The 21,206-nt window shown below is 35.3% G+C and overlaps 2 protein-coding genes across 2 annotated transcripts; one reads left to right on the top strand and one right to left on the bottom strand.

Annotated features, from left to right (window-relative positions):
* The first annotated feature begins 199 nt into the window (after positions 1–199).
* On the top strand, positions 200–16,688 carry LOC123912849 (proteasome activator subunit 4). Its single transcript, XM_045963425.1, has 35 exons — positions 200–627; positions 1,709–1,811; positions 1,904–2,016; positions 2,254–2,376; positions 2,606–2,707; positions 2,797–2,962; positions 4,288–4,404; positions 4,507–4,574; positions 4,686–4,787; positions 4,867–5,083; positions 5,280–5,516; positions 5,606–5,733; positions 5,866–5,983; positions 6,072–6,290; positions 6,376–6,531; positions 6,660–6,736; positions 6,845–7,050; positions 7,354–7,567; positions 7,671–7,750; positions 7,844–7,961; positions 8,051–8,221; positions 9,086–9,254; positions 9,339–9,382; positions 9,479–9,521; positions 9,599–9,750; positions 9,947–10,041; positions 10,176–11,074; positions 12,002–12,283; positions 12,381–12,476; positions 13,847–14,025; positions 14,231–14,312; positions 14,741–14,865; positions 15,418–15,510; positions 16,199–16,352; positions 16,475–16,688. Exons 1-35 carry the CDS (start codon positions 467–469, stop codon positions 16,514–16,516), a joined length of 5,451 nt encoding a protein of 1,816 aa, XP_045819381.1. The 5' UTR covers positions 200–466; the 3' UTR covers positions 16,517–16,688.
* Positions 16,689–16,713: 25 nt separating this feature from the next.
* Positions 16,714–18,085, bottom strand: LOC123912850 (transcription factor MYB80). The gene is made up of 3 exons (XM_045963426.1): positions 17,740–18,085; positions 17,521–17,650; positions 16,714–17,425 (listed from the first exon to the last, which is right to left on the bottom strand). Exons 1-3 carry the CDS (start codon positions 17,870–17,872, stop codon positions 16,714–16,716), a joined length of 975 nt encoding a protein of 324 aa, XP_045819382.1. The 5' UTR covers positions 17,873–18,085.
* Positions 18,086–21,206: the final 3,121 nt, after the last annotated feature.

Raw genomic sequence — 21,206 nt, forward strand, 5'->3', positions numbered from 1 at the left:
AATTATATTATATGAGTTTAATTGATATGCACCGACGTTGTAAAATAGTTTTACACGATCGTCCAATAAACAACCACCATTTTGCCATGTCATATCAAGAAAGTGGGGTGAAGTAAGGTGATGTGGCGGAAAACATGGTTGGTATTGATTGACGGTGTAAAATGTGTATTTAAATTTAAATCCATATTATATTATAGGTAACATAGAAACTTGGTAAAATAAAAAGGTTAGCTAAATCTAAATTAAATAATAATTTTGAGTTTCACACTCTCCTCTCTCTGTCTTCGACTGAAATTTACCTTTCTTGTTCAGAAAGCACTCTAAATCTTCAATCCACACCTACACACTCTTTTTTTTTTTATATATAAATTCACATTCACAGTTCAATTCAACAAATAACTACCAAAACCTCTCTCTCTCTCTGCTTTTTCTTCTTCTTCTTCTTCATTTCTTCCCAAACCAAAAAATGCATCTCTACAATGCATGGTTGCCGCCACCTGTGGCGGCTCAGACCGCCGGCGAAAGAGATTCTTTCTCACGCATCATCGCAACCGTCAACTCATCTTTCAACCGTGACGATCCCGAATCCGTCTATTCAACTCTCAGATACATCTCCGTTCTTGACCTGTCAGTTCCATTTTCAACTCCAATTTTTCAATTTCCTTTTTCTCTCTCTTAATTCGTTTGCTGATTTTCGTTTTCTTCAATTTCGTTTTTCTTTATTTTCATTTTATGCTGTTTTGTTTTTGCAGTAGGATTTAATTCACATAAATCGTTAATTTAGTTTCAATTGATTTTTTTTTTCTGCTATTTTTTTAAATTAATTTAGGTGTTAGTACTCTTTTAGAGGTAACTGTTTGCACGATTTTTTTTTTGTTGCGATCGAATTCGAAGATGGAAGTTACTGAAACGCTATTGACTTCATGGTTTTATCACTTTTTTTGTCTTTTACCGTGTGACTTTTCACTTTTTTGTAAGCAAGTTGCAATTATGCTGAAATTACTTGAGTAGAGTGATTAATTGATTTTGATTGGTATTATTTATATATCTTTGGTTCAGCTTAATTATGAGAAATTAATGGCTTTCTATGTAGCACCGGCACTTTATATTGAAGGTGGCGCGTGTAGTGTCAGACACATATGGTTACACTCAATCACTTCAGTTTTAAATTATTGTCAGTGTGTACTTGTCAGTATCGTATCTGGTGTCGGTGTTTGTGTCAATGCTTCATAGGTTTTGTTTTCAAAACTTTCACTTGGGTGTACCTGTCAAAGAGAAGTGATTGATTACTTCAAATAAGCAAATCCAAACAAATAATGTTTGAGTGTTGTCAGGGTCAATTAACTGTGTATGTAACATCACATCATATATGTATAAATAATTTCATTTGTTTCACTATTTAGTTAGTTCTTTTATAACTAGTTAGTTCTTATTTTAGTTAGTATTACTCGCTCTTCATTGCATTCCAAATTGCATTATTAGTAGTGGATATGGGGTTTTCTGTTCATGGGTTGTATCCGGATGGAGTTGTTTTATGGAATTGAATCAGATGTATGTTATTCAGTGGGAGATTCTTATTATTAGTATCCACTCGCTCTTCATTGCATTCGAAATCGCATTAGTAGTGGATATGGGGTTTTCTGTTCATAGGCTGTATTCGGATGTAGTTGGTTAATGGGATGGAATCTGACTTTTATGTGTTGTGCAGTTTCATAAAGGCGAAAAGTGACGTGTCTTTGGAAGATGTACGCACCCTTATTCAGATGGGCCTTGAACTATTTCACATGTCCCGTAATAAGCTTTATGCTCAGGTGCTGCATTTTGTATCGAATGAGATATGCAGTTTTCTTCTTTTCATGTCTTTTCATGCTCTTAAATGAATGTGTCATTTCTTATTTATTAGGTTAGATGGGGAAATTTATTAGTCAGACTACTCAACAAGTATAGGAAAAAGATTGCACTGACTATTGAATGGAGGCCTCTATATGATACACTGATTAGCACACATTTTACCAGGTAAGGTTTATACTGTTACTGTCAATGCCGCAGCGTTAATAGGTTTAACTTTTAAGTTATTTTGCGCTGTTCATAGTTTGCGATGCCTAGCTATGGAATTTGTGATTTCTTAGCTTTGTCGTTGAAAACAGAGGGAAGAAATGAAAATAAATCCCGGTTTTTAAAACTTGAATTAAAAATAAACACAATAGTTATCCTTAATTAGTCTGGTGATTATGAATTATATTATTGTTGCAGAAGTACAGGCCCAGAAGGTTGGAGAGTAAGACAACGGCATTTTGAAACTATAACTTCACTTGTTCAGTCCTGCCGAAGATTCTTCCCATCAGGTTCTGCCTCTGAGATATGGTCTGAGTTTAAGTGAGTGCTTTGGCATTGTTTCTGTATAATGTTATTGTTGAACAAGTTTTTCTCCTTATGCCTTCATTTATTTTGTACTTTTTATTGACTGAGTTAAATGAAAGTGAATTGTCTGTTTCCATTTAGTGGAATATTGGTGGACCCGTGTTAGAACTTTTATTTTTTTTTTAGTTTCAGCATCTTGTTTTTTTTATAATTATTTTTCTTTGGTTCAATGGATGATTTGCAGATCTTTATTGCAAAATCCATGGCATAATTCATCTTTTGAAGGATCTGGGTTTGCTAGACTGTTTCTCCCAACAAATCTGGACAATCAGGCCTTTTATACACAGTAAGAAGCATAAATTTGTTAGGAAATTTATTTTGTGTGATATCTGATTTGATTTCCTGTGCGGTGGAGTCTTACAATTGAATTCACAGTGACTGGATTACAGAGTGTATAGACTTGTGGGAATCTATACCAAATTGCCAATTCTGGAACAGTCAGTGGGCAGATGTCATAGCTCGTGTTGTAAAAAATTACCCCGATGTTGATTGGGAGGGATTGTTGCCTTTGCTTTTTGCTAAATACTTAAATATGTTTGAGGTGAGCATATCGATTCTTCTAGTAATGTTAGTCTTATTTACATTTTGATTTACAGATTGATTGAATATGGTCAGAAGTACATACATGCTATATCTCTCTTAGACACTTCACTTAAAGATAATTTATTGTGTTGCTTTTTCTCCCCTTTTAAATATTTACAAACTAGTTTGTTATTGCAACTGGGATTTCACCTTTTGAACATTTAAAAATGTTTTTTTTTTTAACACGTGTAGTGAAACACGTTTTTTTTTTGTTATAAGTTTGCATTAAAAAAAATAAAATTATATAAAAGTGCTTAGTGGTGAATGTCAAAAGAATGATGTTTATCTTAGAGGGCAATGCTTAGTCAAAAAAATAAAATCTTGAGGGTAATGCAGAATGTTAAGTCTTTTCACGTAATTGATCACACATATTTATACCTTATTTTTATCTTTTGATAAATACACTGGATGTACCTGCTGGTCAACTGCTGGATTCTATTGTTCATTTTTTTTTTTTGGTTAAATTCCTCTGGATACAAACAAATAAACATCATCTCCTCAATAGAAAATTTTCAACTACTGGGAAGCTTCACGGTGCCAATGCTCCTGCCTTAAGCTTGGAAACTAACACTGTTGTATGGTAGCAGATATATATTATTCTACCACAAGACCAGCACAGCCCTTCTTAATATCGGAGTTTTTTTTCCCCCATCAACTCTCATACATATATACACAAGCATTGAAAGACAGACTCTTGAGATGCATCATTGTGTAAATAGGAATTCCAATCCATTTCCAAACACACCTCCAACATATGGTAATCTTAATGCCACAGCCACTGCCACAGCTTTATTAGTTATTTGTTTCCCCCATCATCATCATGGAGACTATCCCACTTACGATTTTGTCACCACTCCAAGCCACAAATTTTAGCTGCACGAAGTGTAGAGCTTTGGTTGTGAAGTCATTAGCATGCTATCAAACTATTGTTTTTAAATTATTGTTTTGAGTAAAAAATGCATGGAAATGGATCCAGTGCAGTCATGCTGCCGTCAGCTGTTAGAGCCGTCCAATCAAAATTAGACGGCTCAGATTTTAATGTAGTTTTAGTTTTTTAAAATATAAAGGTTTTGATCTTTAAATCTGAACCGTCCGATTTAAATTGGACGGTCCTGATATCACTGACTGCATGCAGTCATGGGTGCCACCTGCATCCAATCCGGATCTAAATTTTATACTTATTCAATATTTGTAAAGCTAATTGATCTTTATTTTCATAGCTTATTCCTTTGGTTGGTCATTTGGATTTTACCTACATTTCATGCTTGCACTCATGAATCCCAGGTTCCTGTTGCAAATGGAAGTGGATCATATCCCTATTCACTGGATGTCCCAAGAAACACAAGGTTCTTGTTTTCCAATAGAACTTCCACCCCTGCAAAGGCTATCGCCAAGTCAATTGTAAGAAAATATGTTCTTCCTTACTTTTGTGGGATTGTAACGTTGGAGCCATGTTGCTGTTTTCTTACTTTTAATAGTGATCTTTTGTAATGGCAATTGCAGGTATATATGCTAAAACCTGGTAGTTCTGCGAAACAGCACTTTGAGAAATTGGTCAACATTCTGGAACAGTTAGTTTACTTACACGTCGCTTGCAGTACTTAGCTTAGTTAAGCCCGCACTCTCTTCAATTCAATTATTTCATTTTTTTTACTGTCTTTTTTTTTATTTTTTATATATAGATATTATCATCCCTCAAATGGTGGTCGATGGACTTACTCACTGGAGCGGTTTTTGTATCATTTGGTGATTCAATTTCAGAAGCGTCTACAGAATGAACAGTTGTACGGATTATTATCCTTTGCCATCTATTCTGTTTTTTCCCGCCCCTGTTTTATGGAACTGAAAAAGTCTGTTCTACAGGGGAATAAATAATTGCAGACCCACTGAACAGCATTTTGGAGAATCAGAGAGGGTCTTCTTTGTTAATACAATGCTAAAGTTAATTGATCGTGGTCAATACAGCAAGAATGAGCATCTCTCTGAGACAGTTGCTGCAGCAACTTCTATATTGTCTTATGTGGAACCGTCATTGGTCCTTCCATTTGTGGCATCTCGGTTTCAAATGGCCCTTGAGACGGTTAGTTGTGCTGTTTGAATTTTTTTTTTTTTTTCGCGGTAGAATTTTAGAAATTATGTGGTTAATGGCATGTCCAAAGCATAATATGTTCTTGGTAAAATATCCACTGAGGGATGTGATATTCTTCTTACTCTTCAAACAGTATACTGTATTATATTAGTTTGTCCCTCTGACCATATTCATTTTGCCTATCCAGATGACTGCCACCCACCAGTTGAAAATTGCAGTTATGTCGGTGGCATTTGTTGGGCGTTCGCTATTTTATACATCTGTATCAGCTTCCTCCATGAAACAAGTGCATGTTGGTGGTGGTGATGAAACATTTATTGATCTTGTGGGGGTTTCATTATCCAATGCATTACTTGGCATGGATGCTAACGACCCTCCGAAAACTTTAGCTACCATGCAGTTAATTGGTTCCATATTTTCAAATGTGAGTTTCAACTTTTTGATATATCGAATAACAGCTTCTTGCTGGCACTAATATAGAGAATGCTTAACCTCTTTACCGTGTAAATGCAGTTGGCTTTATTGGATGATAAAATTGATGACTTATCATTTATGCCAATGATCCGCTTTTCTGAGTGGCTGGATGAGTTCTTATGCCGTCTGTTTTCCCTACTTCTACACTTGGAACCCAGCAGTGTTTTGTAAGTAATAGTGTCAAAGTCCCCTCTCTTGCATATTATGTTATTTGGAAAAGATATTCTTTAAGTGGATTTTATGTATGTATGTTTGTTATTATGCTTTTATAATTGGGTAACTGGTTTTTGGTATATTAGAAATGAAGGTCTGCAGTCATCAGCTTCGTCAGGAACTTTTCTAGTTGATGATGGTCCATACTACTTCTGTGTTCTTGAAATTCTTCTTGGGAGGCTTTCAAAATCGCTATATAATCAGGTGTTACTTTATAACTAAGAAATACTTGATACAGACAACCCTTTCTGAGCCAATATATTGTCTTACACATCACTGACATATCAAACAGGCATTGAAGAAAATTTCCAAGTTTGTGAGGACAAACATTCTTCCTGGTGCTATTGCAGAGGTTGGACTGCTATGTTGTGCGTGTGTTCATTCGAACCCGGAAGAAGCAGTCAGTCAACTTGTTGAGCCAATATTAGTGTCTGTGATATCCTCTTTGAAAGGAACACCAGGCACTGGATTTGGAGGAGGTGGGAATTTTGATCCTTCTGCTTCAACCAAGGTACCTGATTTTAGTCAGTTGTGATTATCTTTGACTTCAACATTCCCTCTGGATTCTCTGGAAAGCTGAGACTTCTCTACTTCAGGTTAGGTCCTCAATTTCACCTGCTCTTGAGGCTGCAATTGACTATCAACTAAAGATATTATCAGTTGGTATCACATATGGAGGTCCAGCACTCCTCCGCTACAAGGATCAATTAAAAGAAGTTATCTTCTTGGCTTTTGACTCACCATCTTGGAAGGTCTTATTCTTACCAGCACACTTGATATGTTGCTTCAAATAAGCTGATTATAGTCTCATACTCAGCATGGATTTGATGCCGAGTATTAGTCCATTGGTTCTATATTTGATTACTACTTTCATTGACAGGTTAATGGTGCTGCTGATCATCTTCTTCGGTCCCTTCTTGGAAGTCAGATTCACTATTATCCAATAGACCAATATAAGTATGTATTAGAAGGGTTGCACTCATTTCACTATGTTTGCATAGTATTTTCCCCCTGATTCAATGGATCTTCGGTAACATAAACACAATTTCTTTTTTTGATTTCTAGGTGTGTTCTTAGTCACCCTGATGCTGTTGCTCTAGAAGAGTGGATTAGCACGAAAGATTTTTCCAATGATGAAAGGTTGATTCCAAAGTGGCATATTCCTTGCGATGAAGAAATTCATTTTGCAAATGAGCTTTTAGATATTCATTTTAAGTCTGCTTTGGATGATCTGTTGAAAATATGCCAAAGTAAAATTCATGCTGATCAAGGTATAACAAATAAGCATTTGTCTCAAGAAGTTAATTAGTTATCCTGTATTTATTAGCATGATTGCTTATTTAAATTCCTCTTTGACGATGAAGACTAGTAGTATTAATTATGAATCTTTCTTGAAATTATCGATGTTCCTTATGTAAATACCCATTATTCTGTTTTCTTGGAGTTTCCCTCTTTCTTATCATAAGACGTATTTGGATGATAGTATTAGTTTTCCACGAAGGAAATTCCTAAAGGATAATAATACAAATGTATGTTTTTTTTATCTGTTATATTGAATGTAATTTTCCATGCAGGAGATGAGAAAGAGCACTTGAAAGTGACTCTTTTACGCATTGAATCGTCATTGCAAGGGCTTTTTTCTTGCTTGCCTGATTTTGTTCCGGCCTCTAAGAATGGAACGGTTGAAGATCCGAACCATACATTTCTAATTGCTGGGGCAACAGGATGTACTGTTGGAACTACTGCTCTGAGAGAAAAAGCAACTGAGATTGTACATGCAGCCTGCAAGTAAGGGTCACATTTACTGCTACTTTATATAATCATCCCTTCAACTTATGTGTCTGGTTTTCCAAAAATCCCATAATGCCATTAACCTTCGTCTGTTTAACAGATATGTCGTCGAGAATAAATCTGATGACAGTATCCTGTTGATACTTGTTATTCGTATTATTGACGCTTTGGGAAATTATGGTATTGAATTCTCCATCCAATTAAGTTTTTGCATATTATTCGAAATTCTGTTTGCACATGCACAGCCTAATTCTGTTCCCTTCTTGAACACAGGAAGTTTGGAATATGATGAGTGGTCTAGTCACAGACAGGCTTGGAAGTTGGAATCTGCTGCCATAATAGAACCGCCAATTAATTTTATTGTGTCTTCTCATTCTAAAGGAAAGAAAAGGTACTACTACTTTGACTACTCTTCGCTCTTAAACGCAAGAACTGTGTGCAATGAACTTTTTGATAAGACTGGGGTTGTCGTCATTTCAGACCTAGGTGGGCTCTTATCGACAAGGCATTCATGCACAATACCTGGAGGTCTTCACAAGCATCCTATCATCTTTACCGTACAAGTGGGAATTACTGTCCATCTGAACACGTGACTATTTTGATGGATGATTTGTTGAGTCTCGCTGTGCATAGCTATGAAACTGTTCGCCTGTAAGTGATTGTGAAATCGATTGCTAACTGAAAATTTGATGTTTTATATTATTTGATTTTCACATGTTAGCTATTGGCTTGCTATGTAGCATTTCTTTTTGACACTTCACCCTTAGTTATGTATTTAATGATATTCAATGAACAAACAAAGAATCCAGAATTCTTTTGCCGGAGCGAAAATTAGCACAATGAAATCAGTTCAAAGGCTTTGCCTTAATATAGAATTTCTAGAGTATTCCACCTCCAATGATCTAAAATGGCATTGATTTGATTTCTATAGTATAGTGTGCACAATAAATTTGCGATAGACAATAGTTTATAAGGAAAAGAGAAAAGGGCATAAAAGTATTGCCCGTAATTGCTGAAGTGCTTAAGAATCAAGTTGTGGTATGGTTCTTTCCTCATGTTACAATCCAAGCATAGATGCCTCATAGTTCATGTTTAGGTTGAACTACTTACATTTCCTGTTAAAGTCAACCACTTATTTTTTTAAGTAAAATCAGACCAATTTATTTTGAAAGTTGGAAACTACCAGTTAGAATCATAGTGATTGGTGTTATCATCTATTCTTGTTTGTTTTTTTTCTTCTCTAATTGAAACGTATTTTCTTCCTAAAAGAAAGAATAGTAGCACATATATTATTCCATCGATAATATGTGTAGTGGCATCTTGCATCAATGTAATAATCAAACCACATTTAATTCTTTGAGGTTTCATGTGTTATAGAAGTTAAGTCATACAGATTTATTTTGATTCTCCTTCATTTTGGATGTCAGCTAACGTCTCATCCCATAATTTAACATGCTTCATTGGATACAATTGTGGTGTTTTATGCTTGATGATTAAGAGTCTTTTATGACCCAGGCTTGCAGGGAAAGCTCTAGTGAAGCTGATCAAGAGATGGCCATCTATGATTTCAAAATGTGTCATCACTCTTACTAGTAACTTGCAGGACCCCAACGCCAAGGAGTATGCAGTCTTGGGTTCTTGTTCAGTCCTTGCCTCACAAACAGTTCTCAAGCATTTGACTACGGTGATTGTCAAGGATTAGGTTCTTAAAATTCTTTTATGGGCAGCTAATATTTTCATTATTCTTACATATTTTCTTTGATTCTAGGATCAAAAGTCATTCTCTTCATTTATCTTGTCAATTCTTTCAAGGTAATTCCATTTTCCTTGTTTCCCCCTTTTAGATAAATATCACCATTACCTCGTCTAACATTAGAGAATAATACTTTCCTTGTTTCTTCTTTGAAGTTCTCATCACGAATCCTTGAAATCCCAGAAAGCAATTAATGAGGTAAGCTTCTGTGCATCAGATTATTGCAATTTTATCATGTGCTTTTTCATTGTTTAACTTTTCCTTACTTCAAACAGCTTTTTGTGAAATACAATATCCAATTTTCTGGAGTATCCAGAAGCTTTTTCAAGATATCAGACAAAGAAAATCATACTGGGGAACTTGGTTTTTCCGATTTGGTTGCTCAGATTGGTTCTTTGAGTTTTGATTCTACTGGCTTGCATTGGCGGTAAATGTTTATTCATTTGGTTTGAAAATTTTGACTCATGATTAATGAGTTCTTCTGTATATTTGTGTTCTGTCAGCTGATTCCTTTTCATTTATTTAGTTTTACATGGCGGCTCACAATTGGATAACTAGTTTAAGCTATATGTTGTGATTCTTGCATATTTAAAATGTTGACCTGACATTTTCGGTTTATTCAGGTATAATTTGATGGCTAACAGAGTTCTGCTCCTGCTGGCTTTGGCGTCTCGGAGCCATCCAAATTCATCATCCAAAATCCTGAGTGAAGCTGCTGGTCTGTATAGCTTCTTGTTTGCTTCTGGATCTTTTGTTTTCTGTTTTTGGCTAGCCTTTTGCACATTCAAAGTCAGTATTACTGCACCTTTTTTATGCATCGTCTTTATGCTATTCATGCTGTTTCTTATTTAGGACACTTCTTGAAGAATTTGAAAAGTCAACTTCCTCAGACAAGGATACTTGCTATTTCGGCTCTGAATACATTGTTAAAGGAATCACCTTATAAGCTGTCTCCTGGTGAGAAATCTGACGTACTCGAGGGTTTGAAAGGCCATGCCAAGTCATCCCTTGAAGGAACTTTAACACAAACTTTTCAGGAAGACGGTTTCTTCAATGACACACTCACTAGTCTTTCCCATGTTCATATAATAACTGACAACGAATCTGCTTCTAGAGGAAATCATGGAGATTCCAGTATTCAAAGCTTAGCAGACAAATCCATAACCCGTTTTTATTTTGAATTTTCGGCTTCATGGCCACGCACACCAAGTTGGATCTCCTTTTTAGGAAGTGATACATTCTACTCAAGTTTTGCTCGTATTTTCAAGCGGTTAGTACAAGAATGTGGCATGCCTGTAGTGTTGGCTCTTAAAGGTGCAGTAGATGAGTTTACAATTGCCAAGGAGAGGTCTAAACAATGTGTAGCTGCTGAAGCATTGGCAGGTGTATTACATTCTGATATTGACGGTCTATCAGAAGCATGGGAAAGCTGGCTGATGCCCCAGTTGAAGAATATAATTTTAGCACCATCTGTTGAATCAGTTCCTGAATGGTCGTCTTGCATAAGATATGCAGTTACTGGTAAAGGAAAGTATGGAACAAGAGTTCCTCTTTTGAGGCAGAAAATTCTGGATTCCTTGATGACGCCATTACCTCCAACAGTAGCTACCACTGTAACATCCAAACGATATGCTTTTCTAGCTGCTTCACTTATAGAAATATCCCCACAGAAAATGCCAGTAACTGAAATCCAGCTCCACAATACACTTCTAAAGGAAGTACTTGGTAATATGTGCCACTCATCAGCCCAAGTAAGCATTCCCTCTGATCCTATTTATCTAATCAATCATATTTACCTCATATTATAATGTTATGATCCTTTATCTATTACTTTCCACCATCCCTTGTTCCAGCCAATTTGATTATAGGTCAAATTCCTAATGACTTAAGTAGGCTGATCTAGAATATACACTGTCGCATTTTAACATTTACTGTTTTCGGAAATTCAGTATTTTGTACTGATATTACTAATATCGTCCATGTCAAATGCAACGAGACAAAGACTAGCCTCAAGACTAACTAAATTTGCAACATCTAATCAGAAGGCTTACATTGTCAACTGAATCCTTGGCCTCCGTACTTGGTTCAAAGTAGTTTACATGTTAAGTGATAAATTTGTTTCCTCAGCTGTTGAGAGCTCATTTGTACTGGAACAATTTGTCATGCTATGTGTCCAGATTCAAGATATTAATTTAGTTTACTTGATTTATTGTGCCATCAGTTGGCCGTTTTCATTCTTAGGATGGATCTTTTCGTAGCATTTGTTCTAGGACCATGGGGCAATGGATCCTTTTGTATATATTACTGTAATCTGGTTTATCTCTTTATAAAAATAAGTATATAGGGTTAGTGATGATTAATAATTATCATAACAAATTTATGCGTATATGATTTTGAATTTAAAAATAGTTGGGGAAGTTGCAAGGAGAAAAAGGAACTCTGCAAAAAAACTTATGGTAAAGCAATGGATAAGTTTATTAAGTATTAACTAATGCGTGGTCAGGTAGTATTCGAACATAAAAGTTATCTGTCTTGCTACGTGTCCATTTATTTAGAATCAGTGGTTTGGCACTGAAACAGATGTCCTCCTCCCTGTTATGCAACATGAATATATAAGTGGGTAGGCATTTTCTTAATTGTTTGCGGTTTTGACATATTTTAATATGCCTATGCAACAGGTGAGGGAGGCTCTAGGGGTTACCCTTTCTGTATTGTGCTCTAACATTCGGCTATATCATTCAAGTCATCGTGATAATGTGGGCACTGAGAAAACCAACGATGTTGATGATTTGATGAAAGATGAAAGCTGGGTTCAGCATCTTACAGAGAGAGCAGCTGAAGCAGTTGTGAACATTCAGATTGCTTCCCAATCAGATAAAGCTGTGAATCCAATAGATACAAATTCTCAAAATGGGCATTTAGATGGGGATTCACAAGATGATATGAAATGGATGGAAACGGTATTAACAGGAGATATAGTTTTATGGGTTCTGCTTTTACTTATTATATCTTTTAATTTTTATTTTACTAATTGTTTATTGTTCCAAACAAATGCAGCTACTCTACTTCATCATCTCGTCATTGAAGTCTGGGAGATCATCTTATCTGCGTGATGTGATTGTGGGGCTTCTTTATCCTGTGATTTCCTTGCAGGTTTGGACTAAAAATTTGACTGTATTTATCATAATTTGAACTTTTTTACTTCTTCTTTGACTGTATGCTTAACTCTGATCCAATTCATTTCCTTATTATGTGAACTTGATTGTGTTTCACTTTGACAAATTGTATGGTTTGTTGCGGATGATTTTGATTCTCCTAAGCCTTCTAGTTTCGGCACCTGATTATGTTATTGGCATCAAGAGCCAGTTTGGCTCTCTTACCATTTGTTTAACCAGAGTTTCGTAAATACACCAAACTCAGAATCCTGATTTTCTCCCAGGAGTTAGTATAGGATGACATATCTTGAAACGTTCTTCAATTAACTTTCTTCCAACATTCTAGTTCCACGAAAATCTTAAAAGAAGTAACATGGTTGTCAGCAAAGGATGTGACCAAATCTGAAGTATAATCCCTTGAAATCTTGGAATTTCTTAATATTGAGGTTCTTAAAGTTGGAGAATACTTGTGCATGTCTTTGCTCAAAATATTTGTAGGTGGCTATGTAGTCTATGGCGGATAGTGGCTGATCTTCAAAACGTATAGTGGTATAGTGTGGTAGCGATATGGCTGCTATGCCGAAGTTTGGGGAAACAATACAAGAAATTTACACCGTAGTACCAAAGTTAAAATTCTGTAAGCAGTATTCCAATACTGCGCATCAAAGTTAAAAACCAATGGAAGTAACCAACAACCATTTACATAACGTTATTTAAATGTTTATGTAATTTTCTTAATTATATTTGGCCTTCTCAAAAAAGTCAGTCAAACTCTGCCACTGTTGCTTATATATTTAATGCAACAAGGGTTCTTGTAGTGCCTAGAGGCCACTACGCTACATGTCGCGGTTATAGTGGCTGCTATTAACTACAGAGATGGATGCTTTTTGTTTCTATAGACAAGACTCTATATCTCATGCGTATGCCTAAATTCATATAAGGACACTTTAATTAAGGTGTTGTTTATGCGGTTACATGGGGTTGATGATCAATGAAATTATGAAACAGAAAATAAAGTGTCAAATTGTGTTGCTTACTGTTGCAAAACTTTTAATGAAGGGTAGATGTTGCTTTTAACATTTCTATACCTTTAAGTTGTATTAAAAAATTTAGAAAACATTTACCAACAGGGGTTGGGTCTAGCTGAAGGGGCTAGACTCCCACAACATGGTGAACCAAGGTTTGAATCCTGGTTGGAAGAGGTACCCACCTTTAATTCCCGACGCGTCTCAAATAGTATTATTTCCAATGGAGGGAACCTATGGGAAATAAAAAAATTGAAAAAAATTTATATTCATTTACTTTTTTCTATCATCATTTAAGTATATCGGTTATCACACTTCTGAGTAATTTTGTTTTCTTTTGAAGGACACATCAAATAAGGATTTGTCAACATTAGCCAAGGCAGCATTTGAATTATTAAAATGGATGATTGTTTGGGAACCTCACCTCCAGAAGGCGATAGACGTGATTCTTTTTTCTGCCAATGATACCAACTGGCGAACTAGATCTGCTACATTGACATATCTCCGTACTTTCATGTACAGGTATTATGATCTTGTGATTGGTTTGCTTTGGCATAGCATACTTTAAATAGTTGGAGTCCTTATACACGTGTATCTTCATGTTGTAATATTTTATTTTTAAGCCAACTGGTTTAAATCCCTGTTTCTCAACATTTCTCATAATTATCTTACTACTTCTGCCTGTTATTAAGCAGATGAAAATAAAGGTTTGTTCCATTTTTTACAGGCACACTTTCATTCTCTCAAGTTCAAAGAAACAAGAAATTTGGAGAACAGTCGAAAAGTTACTAGTAGACAACCAAGTCGAGGCAAGCTCTCTCTCTTTAAGTAGAAGCACAAAATATTTTGTTTTTCTCCCTTCCTTTATTTTGGATTTTGGGTAATTTGGATGAAAAGTTTCACCTGATTTGTGCTTGTCTATTAGCCTGGGAACCTCTTTCCACTTTTAAAAACTGGGCTGTGAATGAGGCAAAATCATACACCAAATGGGAGCTTGTTTGATTTACCTGTGGAGAAAGTGTGTTCACTTGAAAATCTTAGTTTTCTGGTGGTTGTTCATCATGTGGACAAGTCTATATGAACATATATTTTAGGGAAACCATGTTCTGACTTTTGCTTTGTTTCTTTTCTCGTGATTTCATCTATTGTTGATGGTTGCTATTTACAATTAGTCTGATGTGATTCTGATTACTGCATTTAAATCATCTCATTCTGAAAGACTTAATCTTTGGTCCAGGTAAGAGAACATGCTGCGGCAGTTTTAGCAGGCTTAATGAAGGGTGGAGATGAAGATCTAGCTAAAGATTTCCGTGATCGAGCTTATGTTGAGGCAAATATTGTACAAAAGAGAAGAAAATTGAGGTAATTTCTTTCGATGTAATATTATACTTATACTAAATATTTTCTCGTGTTTCTGGAAAATTTAGTTGTTATTTTGTGAAAAAGTGGGCTTAGTGAATGCGATTTATCTTTATCCCTTGTCCATGGTCTTGTGAATTTATATCTTAGTTGTAATTTTTGGCCTTTATGAAAATGCTATTCATGCCATAGTTGAAACTTGATTACTCTACATGGAGAATAAGCTTAATTGTCTAACTCTATAATATTTTCCATTAATAAGAAATGAAGACATGGTGCATCCATGCTATAGTTGAAACTTGATTACTCTACATGGAGAATAAGCTTAATTGTTAACTCTAGAATATTTTCCATTAATAAGAAATGAAGTCATGGTGCATCCAGCGTGTCATAAAAATAATGTGTAACATGTAGGCTGAACAGCATGGTGTATAGGGTCAGATTTGCAAACTTAATTTTTATTTTTCAATTGAGCAGCTGATATGATCATCTTGCTCTCAAATTTTTATCTATAGCACATTGCTCGTTTGAATAACTGGAAATTTTCAAATGCAGAAAAGCAAGCTCTGGTTCATCTGTCGCATCTGTTCATGGTGCTGTACTAGCTTTGGTAGCTTCTGTATTATCAGCCCCATATGACATGCCCAGGTTTGTCCAACAATATAATATCCAGTGAACATGATTACATATTGGTAATATGGTATGTTAGTAATGACTATGTAAAATCAACTTGAGATGGTATGTTAGTAGTGGCTGTGTAAAATCAACTTGAGATAGTAAAAAGAGTTAGATAATATGTCGATGATATAAAAAAAAATGAACTTATGCATAAGTTGAAAATGTAAGTTCATCCATGAGTAACAAAGGAACAATATCAAAGTAAAAAAAATAATGTGATGTCCCTATATATTATTAGAAGGGTAAATGATTGATGGTAATTGAATTTGACAAATGATCAGTGAACTCGGTTTGGAGAAATCCAAAAGATTGTCTTGTAATCACATTCGCAAGCACGATTAACTGGGGAGAAACAATAACTTTTTTTGTGGAAATAATTTTGTTACTCTAATTGGACTTTTGATCTATATATAGACGGTTCCATCTATTGAGCTCAATTATAGGTTACAAGGATTATAAGCATACGTTTTTTCTTGTTTTTGTTTTGGAGATATTTGAAAGCATTTTTTTTATCCTTAGAAAATGAACTCAGTACCCCAGGATTTACAACAATCACACACCCTCGCACCAATCACCGGCTTTTTTTTCTTGATTATGCATATACTGATTATTTTGATACTATTTTTCTGTTGTTATCTGACTGCATAACTACTTTCAGTTGGTTGCCTGAGCATGTTACACTACTAGCTCGATTTAGCGGGGAGCCATCCCCTGTGAAATCTACTGTTACAAAAGCTGTTGCAGAATTCCGGCGGACCCATGCTGATACATGGAATGTTCAGAAAGAGTTATTCACTGAAGAGCAACTTGAGGTAGGTTTCTAAGGAGTCCAAACATATTGTGCTGTGATTTAGAAAACATAATGATTACTTCTTTGTTTTTTTAATATATATTTTGTCCTAATGTTTATTTTTTTCTCCCCTGACATTCACAGATTCTGGCAGATACATCCTCTTCATCATCGTATTTTGCGTGATCTTATTATCTGAAGATATTATTAGGAAGTATTGAAAAAATTGGTTAGGCAAAGTATCTTTTTCATTTGTTGTGTATTTGTAAAAATAGCTCTTATTTACATTTGTACCATTGATCATCTTTGTAAGAATTTTATTCCATAATGCAGTCTCACAAGTTGAGCTTCTAAGCTTTTTCTATTTTGTAATATCATATTTCTTATACCATGGGATTAATTAAATCTTCGGCTGGTAAATCCCACACAACACAGTCTGAGTTGAATATATTGGATAGATTTCTAATTTCTTTTGTAGCCTCAGAATCATCCCCATTTTCCTCTTGAAGTTTTTCATGAAACTGGCTTTGCTGATCCATGGCTGTGCATGTGCTTCCGGTACATAAACTTTGGTTCCATGGTGATGCATCCCCTTTATTGCCAAAATATGATGGACTGAACTGAAACCCAGACATCGTAGGGAAAACATTGTATGGCATTGCAAAACTTGCAGATGTAGCAGTGGAGTCCCAAGGTTTATTTGTGGGTACCATTTCATGTTCTTGTTGTATGGCCTTTGATAGGTCAAACTTAATCTTCTCAACAGTATCTTCCCTTTCTTCTGGCTTACAGTTAAAGTAATCGGTGATGTTATTCCCCATTGCTGCATTAGAATGTTGGCCCTGGTAGTTAATTGGCTTCCTGGTAAGAAGGTGGAGCACCTCATCTTTGAAACAACCGAGGGCTGCTTCAGCTAGGTGAGCTGCCTGTGGGGGTGCCAATGTTGTAGCAATTTCCGCCATTAGATGGGAGAATGGTTTGTGGGTAACAGGGTCTATACCCATGCCTGACAGTTTCTTTTTCAGCTTGGTGTTCCAGTGGTTTTTGACATCATTGTCGGTGCGTCCTGGCAGCTGGGCTGCTATGAGTGACCACCTGAACACACATTTAAGCATGCATTAACACTGATACAGATAATCTCATACACTACATATAACATAACCTCAATGCATAGTTAACATTTGTTGTACCTGTTACCGAAAACTGAATGAAGCTTCACGATGGTTTGTTCTTCTGCATCCGAGAAATTGCCATGCTTAAGGTCAGGACGAAGGTAATTAGTCCACCTTAACCTGCAGCTCTTTCCACATCTCTGAAGGCCTATTTCATTCACAAAATCAAGTATTAAAGCTTGTTTTATTCACATTGATTCAAATAAAATATAGATGTAGATCGCAAAAGAGACTAACCAGCATTCTTGGGAATGAGGCGCCAGTTGCGAGTGCCATGTTGAGCAATGTAAGTAGAGAGCTTGTTATCTTCCTCAGGTGTCCACTGACCTCTCTTCACATTGTCCTTCTCACAACATGGAATACGTCCCATTTCTCTATTCTTTTTTCAATATGTTAAATCTCTTTCCCAAAAGAAATGAAAATTTTGAGAACAGGTTAGGACTATAGAATAATGGAGGGAAGTATCAAGTATAAGGATTGTTTGTCTTTCTTCCCAAACTTGTGAATTCTCTCTACGAGTCTTTCAATTCTTTGAGGCAAAAAGGGAAGACGTGGAATATTTCTATGTTGATTTTTGTTTTGTTTTTCCTTCTTCTCTGTTTTTTATTTGGTTGTAACTCACTATTCTTTATATATATAAGGTTGTAAATTAGAATTGCATGGGTACATGGTTAAGGCCTAAAGGCATCAAAGGTGCATGATTTTATTAAAAAATTCAACGCCATTGAGCGTGTGAAAGAGGCAGGTAGCTCACCCACAAGATGCTTGGTCAACTTCTTTTTCTTTTACCCTCTCTCTCTTTGTTGACTGTGTTAACCATAGTTTGTGTGCTTAATGCATGTGTTGGGTAAGTTTCTCTTCTTTGTTCACACAAAACAATCTCATCTTTACTTCAGAGGGAGAGTAGAAGGGTTTAGAATTACTTCATGTGGATTTCACATTGCAGTAGCACACCAAAGTTTGGAAATGAGAAGAGAAGCTCAGTACAATCTGATAAACCATCACCAAAATTTGGATGGTCTTTCCTCGGACCATTAAGAATATCTTTCATGGGGAGAGACCTTAACTAATCCAAAAAATAACAAATTTCCCTTAATATTTTTGTCATTGGAATTTGATGAAGTGTCAAATTTGACTCCTTATTCTAAAAAAACATATGACATAGTTTACCAAAAAATGGGTTGCTTAACACAAATATTTGAGACCTTAGTTCATCTATTAAATGATATCTAACGTTTAAAGTAGTTTTGTACTAACATTCAACGAAAAACCACTATTTTTCTAGGTCACTATATTTCTTTAACTGGATGTTATATTTCATAATTAACAAAACTTTAGACTAAATAAAGTGGATGTTATATTTCTCATCAAGCTTAACACAAATATGTGACCTTGACAATATAACTGGATGTTATATTGTCAAAACTTTTGAGTAGAAAAATATTACTTGACCAAAAAAAAAAAATACTTCATTATATTCTAGGAAAAGGATTCATTGTTGATACTAAATTATTAAGTAGAAACATATGTCTTGTTCAAAAAAAAGTAGAAAAATATGTTGAGATTCATCATTTTGTCAGTTTTTAGTACTATCAGTTTTATCAACATCTAATGGAAGTTTTCTATTGTTTAATGTCATGCCATTTTTTATATTTAATTATTTTAAAGTAAATTTAAATTTTGGATACCACTGTCCAACTGAAACTCTAGGTGTGTATTAAAGAATTCTCCTTTTGTTTGTCAAGTTTTTTTTATTGTTATAGTTTAGATTAAAAAATTTAACCATTTTTTAACATAGTAGAGAAAACATAATCTATAAGATTAGAAATACTGACACATAGTTCCGTGAGCTTAACTCACTTGGCAGAACATTGTATTATATATGCAGGGGGTGTTATGGTAAAATGGTCTTTCACACATCATGTACTTATATAGGCAAATCACCATATACAAGTCAATGGGCCTAAGTTCAACAATTATAAAGTGGGCTCAAACATAGAAAAAGACCCAATACACAACATAATCCTCCTCTAATTGTATAACACTACAATTAACAAACTAAAAGAAGAAACAAGCAAAATAGTAAAGCAGGCCAGGCCAAGACATAGGCATTGGCAGACAAGCAAAACAAGCTCATAAGTGCGTGCACCACTGCTTGCAGGCCTCACAGATAAGCAAACAAGCCAGGCAAGCTAGACAAGTAAAAACTTAACACTTTTGAGCAACTGTCATCCCTAAACCCTTCTTCAATTTGAGAAATGAAACAGTGACTGAATATTTTGCAAGAACTATGACAACTGCAAACAAGGTGACGTCTCAAGGTGAAAGAATGGAACAAGCGACCATAGTAGAGAAGATTTTGCAAGTTGTATACATTATTCTTGCTTCCCTTGTGATATCCAAGAGGTTGTTCCACATAAATATCTTCAGCTAGTTCACCATGTAAAAATGCACTTTTTACATCCAATTGAAAGATAGTTAATGTTGGCCATGAGAAGCATCTCTTCCTCAACATCAAACTCAACATATTTTGCAGATTCTTCCCAAGTAGGACATTCATTTTTAAGTGTCATAATTTGTGACACTTATAGCACTCAACATTTTCCTTGTTGATTCGTCCTCTGCCACGGCAGCACAGGTTCAAGCAGCTCATGCAAGCAAGATCACAAATATGAAGGTGAAGAATTACTTGTTCCAGTCAATCGATCGTGAAATCTTAGAAACGATTCTTTCAAAAGAAACTTCGAAAGATATTTGGGATTCTATGAGGTTGAAGTATAAAGGTTCAACCAAGGTGAAACGAGCTCAACTTCAAGTTTCTCGCAAAGAATTTGAAGTTCTTGAGATGGGGGAAAATGAAACGGTGGCTGAATATTATGCAAGAACTATGGCAATTGCAAACAAGATGACTTCTCAAGGTGAAACAATGGAACAAGTGACCATAGTAGAGAAGATTTTGCGTTCCATGCCAGAAAAATTTAACTATGTTACTTGCTCCATAGAGGAATCAAATGATGTTACCAATCTTTCCATTGATGCGCTTCAAAGTAGCTTAATTGTACATGAGCAAAAGATGAAAGGTAAACAAACCAGGCTCTGATACCACTTGTTATGGTAAAAGGTCATTCACACACCATGTACTTATATAGGCAAAACACCATATACAAGTCAATGAGCCCAAGTTCAATAATTACAAAGTGGGCTCAAACATAGAAAAAGACCCAATACACAACAGGGGGTTGGGATTCGAACCCCGGTCATCTCACCTTAAGGGTGAAATTTCCAGTCACTAGACTACTTGAAAAGAAAAAAAAACACATATTTGTCCAAAAAAATATAAAATACCAGCAAAATTTGTAATCATAATATGATTGATTACTAAAATTTAGATAAGATGAATTATTCACTATCTATTGTTCACATTATTTTATTGCCTGATTATTCAATGTCAGATATTGTTCTCTCCATTGTGGCTAAAGAAGCATAATATTTGGTCGGACTAACAAAACAACTAGTAAAACAACGCTTTTATGTTAATCAATTCATCAAAGAACTTGAGAATGAAAAGAAAGAGTTGATTTTTGAATGAGATAACTTTTTGGACCCGATTGAACAAGTCAAACAAGAACTGAAGAAATTGAGAAACCGGTGAAAGGATATGCATTCTACAAATTGAGACATCCAAATGACATCGATGACCTCAT

This window comes from Trifolium pratense, linkage group LG3 (genome assembly GCF_020283565.1).
Source record: "Trifolium pratense cultivar HEN17-A07 linkage group LG3, ARS_RC_1.1, whole genome shotgun sequence".
Lineage (NCBI taxonomy): Eukaryota > Viridiplantae > Streptophyta > Magnoliopsida > Fabales > Fabaceae > Trifolium > Trifolium pratense.

Coding starts and splice junctions, on each gene's coding strand:
- LOC123912849 (XM_045963425.1), top strand. CDS start 467: ATGCATCTCTACAATGCATGGTTGCCGCCACCTGTGGCGGCTCAGACC. Junction 2,017..2,253: donor ATTAGCACACATTTTACCAG/GTAAGGTTTATA, acceptor TTATTGTTGCAG/AAGTACAGGCCCAGAAGGTT. Junction 5,084..5,279: donor TTCAAATGGCCCTTGAGACG/GTTAGTTGTGCT, acceptor TTGCCTATCCAG/ATGACTGCCACCCACCAGTT.
- LOC123912850 (XM_045963426.1), bottom strand. CDS start 17,872: ATGGGACGTATTCCATGTTGTGAGAAGGACAATGTGAAGAGAGGTCAG. Junction 17,651..17,739: donor CCTCATTCCCAAGAATGCTG/GTTAGTCTCTTT, acceptor TGAATGAAATAG/GCCTTCAGAGATGTGGAAAG. Junction 17,426..17,520: donor CATTCAGTTTTCGGTAACAG/GTACAACAAATG, acceptor ATGTGTGTTCAG/GTGGTCACTCATAGCAGCCC.